Here is a 7,642-nt window from a genome sequence, read left to right on the forward strand (position 1 = left end):
TGGCTGAGGAGGTAAATGGGCTCTGCTTAAGCAAAGAATGAACCTGAATATGCATTGACCGAGCACGAATACCATGAAAACGAAAACGGCAAAATATGTCCATGATGGGGGAATGGATAGTTCTTGGGAGGCTGGTACAATTTTGTTTTCTAAGAAATATGGAAGAAAATCTAATTTCTATGGTCTTATATCCACTGATGTGTGTGTTATATAGTGAACAACAAACATGCAGAAATGAAATAACCACAAAGCAAATGATAAATTACTACAAGCTGATGACCTCTTTACATTCTACAAGGTGCATGAGCTGATGACCAAATGCAAGATACAAAGGGTAAAATGAAAAAAAGACTGTAAAAAGTACACCTTATACCAATGCCCAGAACTTCTTTCTGCATATTAGTACAGTTTCAGTCTTCTTTTCTTTGTTTTCCAGAACATGTGATTCGACCTCCCACAGAAACTTTGGAGCTAAATGCTGGACTCTTGATGTAATCGATTCCTCATCTCTGATGATAATAAATCCCTGCACATTATAGTCTTGGTAAGATTCTGAATCAAATGCAATGTGGGATACAGACACAAAAGCGTAAATGATTTTAAATGTCAGGCTACAATCCATAGAAAGGTTCATATGGATAAAACCATATTAAGTAACAAGATCAGATCAGATAATCAGTATCTTATATATTCTCTCAGATCTAGATGGCAATAAGTTCCAAGGGACGTAAACATTAGCTCCATGCTAGCTTTGCCATGCATTCATGTAACAAAATGGCCTCCAAGTAATGCAAATAATGTGCTAGTGTAACGAGCATATGATGTCTAATATAATTCAGTGAGGCTGGGCATAGCTTTACATCTAGTTGATTAAATCCCATCCATCCCATTCTTCATCCTGGCATTCACCATATAACTTCTCTGATTTTTAAGACTTTGATAGATGAAATATTTTAGAAACAGTTACCTCAGGTCGGATAATGCGGTCCATCTCCAGCATGATATCCTCTAGCAGGCAACCTTCTCCATGGTCTTTGTAGTGTGTGAAGAGATGATTGGCATGCAATAGATCATATGTTCGTGGATATGTTGAGAATGGCTCACACCTGAAGTTAAAACAAGTGTGGTAAGCAAACTAGCATATTACAGATCCTTGCATCCACATAGTATAGCTAGAGCACAACTGAATTGATTGAAAATCTCTTACCAATCATGAAAAGCTCCTATGAGACCCCTGTCATAAATAGCTGACAAGGTATTATTCAAGCTCATGGGAACTATATTCATCACCCAAACAGGCAGCGAGTTCAAAGCAACAGCAAATCCACCAATAAAAGCATTCATGTCCATGACATTTCGTATATCCGTCTCATTGATATTCATCAGCTTCCAGTAATGGCCAGCTTGATTTTTCCAGAATATGGCATCTGAAGAAAACTCTTCTTCAGTGATACCTGCAACAAAAATGTGCAGAAATTATCATGTCAGATTGAATATTTAACATGGCTTATGCATTTTCCGAGTAATCAAAGAGATAGACTACAAATGACAAGTTAAATGGGACTACGAATGACAAGGTTAAATGCTAGTCATTCATCTGAAATTTCCCACATGAACCCTGTCCCAGTGATTTTGATGACAGAAAAGCACAGGCAATCCTAGCCAGCTTGCCCCCAAGCTGCTTCCAACTACTTGAAACTATAAAATGTATTTGATATTGATATCTATATCTTCCATTGTGCTCATCATAATGCAGTTTGACTACACTTGCAGTGTACTTGATTTTGAAACTAAAAGCTAATATAGAATGCAAATTTGAAAAAGATACCATACTCAGGCATGACCAGGGATCAGGAAAAGCAGGGATGAACAAACACAACTTTAAATTACTTTAAGCTCATAAAAAGCACATGAGCTCACCAATTTTGCTGAGACTCTTCGAATATACAGAAAGACGTTCTGGTCTGGGAGGCAGTTTCTGAGGATTAGTTTGTGCACTTCTTGGTATGCAGTTCCTCAGTGGTGTTTTCCATGATGGTTTCATGTCATCCACAGTATCACAGATGTTTATTTGTTTCATCTCTGCATTGTGCAGGAGGCATGACTCATTTTCTTTTTTGACCCAAATTGCAGTTTGAACTTTTCGAGCAATGAGTTTCCAGCACATAGCAGAAGTCAGATTTACCAACTTATCCCAAATCAATGGATAATCTTTATCCTTTCTATAAGCAGGTGGAGACGAATAGACAAAATATCCGTTATCTCGCAAAAGACGATTAACTTCTTTGATTAAAATACCACCTGCACTAAAAAAAAATATTGCAATAAAATAAAAGCCCAATGAATTAAAGGAGAAGGTGTAAATCCAAACATAAGTTAAACAGCCTTTTTTTTAACTCAATGATCTTGGGGGAAAAAATGTCCAGGAGCTTGCAAACTCAATGAACAACAATTCATATACTTGCCAGGCCATAATGATCTTTATCAACACATATCAGGGTAGCATCGCATGTAAAACTTTATAGTGCACTTTCACTAAACTGATTTAAAAGCTTGTTTGGTTGCAAAGATAGCTGATGCATTTCATATATACAGCAATCTGCTGGCATGCATAAAAGCAATGCTACAAATTATGGATAATAAACTTGCATAGAGATGCATTTGTAGTTCCAGGTATGATTTACTATTGTTCCTTTGTGTTAGTTACTATATGCAATTAGAAAAATTTAAGAAATCAGAGATCACTTCTTTTGGCTGACTATATCATTTCAATTGGATAAAAGGATTGCAGCAAAATGCATGAAGAGCATGAAGCATTTATCTGAAACATGTGTTTCTCCCTATGAATAATTTTCAAATGCCACTGCTCAAGCGCCATACCATTCTCATGCCAGTCAACACGACATCTCGAACAATGAACCATCTCAAAAGAGCTAGAGGGATATGGTAGCTGTTTTGTGGAAATGGCAGCAGTCATGGCACCAATTCCTCGTTCTAAAGCAAACTGAATCTGATTTTCATGACCATCTCTGGGAGCAAAAGACATTGTTTGGATATCCAAAGGAAGAAGATAAGCTGAGAAGCTAGCAACACCACAGCCAACATCCAGAACTTGAACAACCCCAGCTGAACGCAGATCACCTGTATCATCAGTTATCATATTTCCTAACCTGCAGTAAAAAAAAATCATAAGAGATGGAACATTATAGTGCCTGGGTTTTGGAAATATCATCAATTACTATTATCATTGCCATCGTAGGAAATGATGAATTAACTAGTTTGAATGTGAATAAGTGATATAAGAAGCTTAAGTTCATCCACCTCTCAATGTAATCAGCTGCTCCATGCTTGAAATGAGTGCCACCACCAGGGAACCACCATAGCTGATCTTTTTCATGCACCCAGTTCTGTCCTCCTTTGACTTCAGCAAGATGTGTATGATTCACATTGCTTCTCCACACATAATCCCTGCTGGTTGGCCATTTTATGGGCAATTTATAATCTTCTGGAGGTGGCACCAAGCAAAATAAACGCTTCTCAAGGGGAGGACAATGCCTCTCTAGCTCTTCTCTTCTAGAAAGATCCAAGGATGGGAACAAAGTTTTCACATAAGCAACATCATGGCAAGGAATATACTCATTGAACTTCAAAGGGCATACATTCATCCCACTTTCTGGGATTACAATTGGAGTTTGTCGATAAGCAAGAGCAACTTTGTTGGTGAATGTGTAAATACCTGCAAGTGTAGAAGATACAGTTGTTAAACTTGGTAGCAGACCAAAAGTGTAAAGTTTCATATGCAGTCATTACCAACATGCCAAAGGCTGATGCGAACTAAACTATAGTTTGAGGATGGAAACAGACACAATTTGTGCATGTTCATGGTCATATAATCACTTTTTTTACTGCATGAGCTTTGATATTCCAGGTCTAAAGAATTGTTTTAACATCTAATCTACACGTGGTTGTTGAAAATCTGGAATGTACGAGTATAAAATGTCGATCCAAAATGCAGCAACGACTATATCCCAAAAATACATCCACATGTGAACAATGCAACGAGAACTCCCCGAGGCTTCCTTCTGATAAATAGCACATTGCATGCAACTAGAAAATATGCTTGATGCAAATTAAAGAATTACACAGCTGCACCCTAAGATTGGTCCCATGTAGTGGTGGTGAGTATTTCCTTCTTTGATCCCCACTGAAATATGCCACATCCAGATCTATTTTCTGTCAATATGTCAGAAACTTAGAATGTCTGCAATTTAACATTACAGTATTCTATTAACCAATCTGCCAATTCAATAGATTCTCATGGTGATCTGTCAACAGATTTTCTTAATAACCAATCTAACCCTCCAATCTCACTGGTGAGAAAAGGTAAGAGGCGTCCAGGATATGAATCAATATGCTTCTGTAAACAAAGAAAATGGTATCATTTCCATATTCAGAGTATCAAGACATCTACATGTTGTTTGGCCTTAAATGTCATCTTGCAATTTATGAGCTCTCTATTAATTTTCTAATTGCTACTAGCTTACAGGATTTATCAGCAAAACATTAGCCATCAAAGCAAGGCACTAACAATTCTCAACCAAATAGCCTAAAAATTTTCCAAATGGGTCCATCCAAAACCCACCAAGTTGAATTCTTGCAAACTCGAACACCAATTAAATAAAGAAAAACATAATTACAACCCCAAAATAACAGCAAGAAAAAAGAACCCACAAAAGTTAAGCTCAAAGCAAAATACCAAAATGGGACCAGTGCATTAAAAAACCAACCAACTTTACATTCCACAGAACAAAATTCATCTCCAAAAACACCATGCAATGCAGAAGATTGCATAAATATCACAATAAAATAAAACTTTACAAGAGAGAGAGAGAGAGAGAGAGAGAGAGAGAGTACCATGAGATGAAGAGGAATTAGAAGAGGAGAGTTGAGAGACATAAATGGAGGCATTGTTATTGCCAAAAAGAGTGCCAGTGTAAAATGAACCCACCATTAATAACAAAGCCACCATTATCATCTGCCCTGATTTTGAATCAAAGGCTGACCCCCATGAGTACCCTCCCATCTCTCTGTCTCTATCTCTTGAAATAGAAACTGGGTTTTGCTTCTACGATTTGCAGGAAGCAAAGGAACTAAATTGGCATTTGCAGATTTGGAGAAAGATCTCCTCTTTGAGCTGTTTTAGACACAAATCTAAGAAACAATAAGTGTTGTGTTGTGTTGTGTTGTGAGCTAGAGAGAGAGAGAGAGAGAGAGCGATCATTGGCTAATCTCCTTAATTTTGGTTTTAGTTTGTCTAGTTATTATCACCGATTTTTTTAATCGGCACATGACATGCACGTGACTTTTTAGTGTTTGGTAAAGTCTTTTTGTGTTATTATATGTTTTTTTAAAATATTTTTTTATAAAAAAAATATGAGATTAATTTTTTTTATATTTTTAGAAGATTTTAAGTATTAAAAAAACTGAAAAAAAAATTAATATGATATATTTTTAATTAAAAAAATATTTTATAAAATCATATTATATCTTAAGTCATTTTTTACAAACCAAGATTAATAAAAAAGCTTTGAAATTCAATGGAGAAACTGAACAGGCTGTATTTCACAAGAAAGAAGCTTTGAAATTCAATGGAGAAGAAGAAAGAAGAAACACGGGCAAGGCATGGTACTATAGGCGAGGGTCTTTATATTCTGGAGATCGAGAGCATGAATATAAAGCCACGCTCTCTTTTCTTAGACCAATACCCATAAAAAATGAAAAAGTGTGGTGGAGTAGAAATGTGGCGATGGGAAAAATTAAAGATTGATCTAAGATTATCAAACACACACATTAAAGAAGCAAAATCTGAGATCCTATACAAAACAAAACATGGAATTGTTCTGATTTTTTCTCAAGAATTAACAAGCTCACAAGATTTCACAATCACAATTAATATAGAACAGGAAAAAAAAAAGACATGGGAAAGGGAGATTTACCTGAAGATAAAGATGATTCTTTGTTCCAACAATGAGATATGAGAAAAGGAGATTTACAGCCACGCTAATTTTTTTGAAGAGATTAGTTGTAAGAGAGAATGAGTGATTTGTTTCCGTAAATGAAAAAGGAAAGGAAAGTGTTTTCCAAGAATAAAAAGGGGAAAACACTTTCCTGATATTAAAGTTAACTTTTTTTTTCACCAGAATTTAAATTTTTTTGACTAATTTTCCATGTATTTGCCAAACATGAAAAAGTAAAGAAAATGGTTTTCATAAAAGTGAATTCTTAAAAACAAACAGGGCCTTAAAACCTAGAGGGAGAAATCCCTCGAGTATCAACTGATATCCATCAAACCAACCTCATAAGATTAATAAAAAAGTATATTATACTATAACATTAAATACGCACAAATCCAGCATTACATGCCTAGACTAAAGGTCTAGATTATGGAATGAGTGAACTAATTGAGTATATATAAAATAATTTTTTTAAAATTAAAAAAAAATTATTTTAAAAAAAATCAAAACAACATGTAAAGATTTTATCTATTTAATTAATATAAATCAATTGGTTTAATTTGAATTACCATCCAACCGTTTAATGTTATTGACACTTAAAAAGATTCCATTAAATTGGAATATGTTTATTAATTCTCGCAAATTCTTTTCAAAGAGATGTCACTGTAAATCTTTAATAGCCCTTGCGTATGATTTTAGCTAAGCTCCTATTTATTTCAATAAAAGTGGTTTTTTAAAAAATTTATTTTTAATTTTTTTATTTATTAATTATTAAAATAATTGATGAACACAAAAAAATATTTCAAATAAAGAAAAATTTGGTTTAGTTTTTAGGAAGTATCTTTTCTTTTATTTTGAATGAAAAACATTTTCTAAAAGTCATGGAAAATTCAAAAATGTATTTTTATTTATTAATTATATCAAATTTAATCATCAAATTTTTAATTACTATATATTTTGTTAAGAATTTGTTTTTTCAATTTTATCCATTAAAATTTAATCTAAGTTGATTTTTATATCAACTTTGATTCTTTTTTTATTATTTGTTTTTCTCTTATCTCTTAAAATTTGATCTATCATATTTAGTCTTTTATTTTTTTTATTGCTATTTATTTTTATTTGAAATAATTTATGAAATTATATTTTTTTTTAACTTCATCATCTTTTAACTTTTTATCTATCGAATTTAATTTTCATTATTTTTATTATTATTTATTTTATTTAAGATAATTTATGAATTTTTTTTTTAATTTCACCTCTAACTTTTTTATCTATAAGATTTTGTCTTTATTTTTTTAATAAGTTTGAAAAAAAATTAAGACATTAATAAATTATTTTTCAGTTTATTTTTCATGATATAACCAAATATTAAAAAAAAAATCAAACTTATTATTTTTATAACACTATCGACGATAATAGAATAATTTACTTTTCATAAATTTATTTTTTAAAAAAAGCACTGTTTATAAAATATATATATATATATTTTCCACGACAAGTTCTGAATAAAGAAAACTTTCAGCAGACCTAAGAAGGTTACAATGTTGGGCTCTATTTCTTCGTCCAACATCTTATCGAAATGTTTTACAGCTTCATCACCAATCCCATGGATTCCAAACCCCTCCATC

The 7,642-nt window shown here is 33.1% G+C and overlaps 1 protein-coding gene across 1 annotated transcript; it reads right to left on the reverse strand.

Annotated features, from left to right (window-relative positions):
* Nucleotides 1-235: 235 nt before the first annotated feature.
* Nucleotides 236-5,289, reverse strand: LOC118053042 (probable methyltransferase PMT6). The gene is made up of 7 exons (XM_035064175.2): nt 4,915-5,289; nt 3,322-3,736; nt 2,881-3,170; nt 1,921-2,301; nt 1,208-1,454; nt 968-1,106; nt 236-526 (listed from the first exon to the last, which is right to left on the reverse strand). Exons 1-7 carry the CDS (start codon nt 5,081-5,083, stop codon nt 368-370), a joined length of 1,800 nt encoding a protein of 599 aa, XP_034920066.1. The 5' UTR covers nt 5,084-5,289; the 3' UTR covers nt 236-367.
* Between the last annotated feature and the right edge of the window lie 2,353 nt (nt 5,290-7,642).

Source organism: Populus alba, chromosome 6, assembly GCF_005239225.2.
Source record: "Populus alba chromosome 6, ASM523922v2, whole genome shotgun sequence".
Classification (NCBI taxonomy): Eukaryota; Viridiplantae; Streptophyta; class Magnoliopsida; order Malpighiales; family Salicaceae; genus Populus; species Populus alba.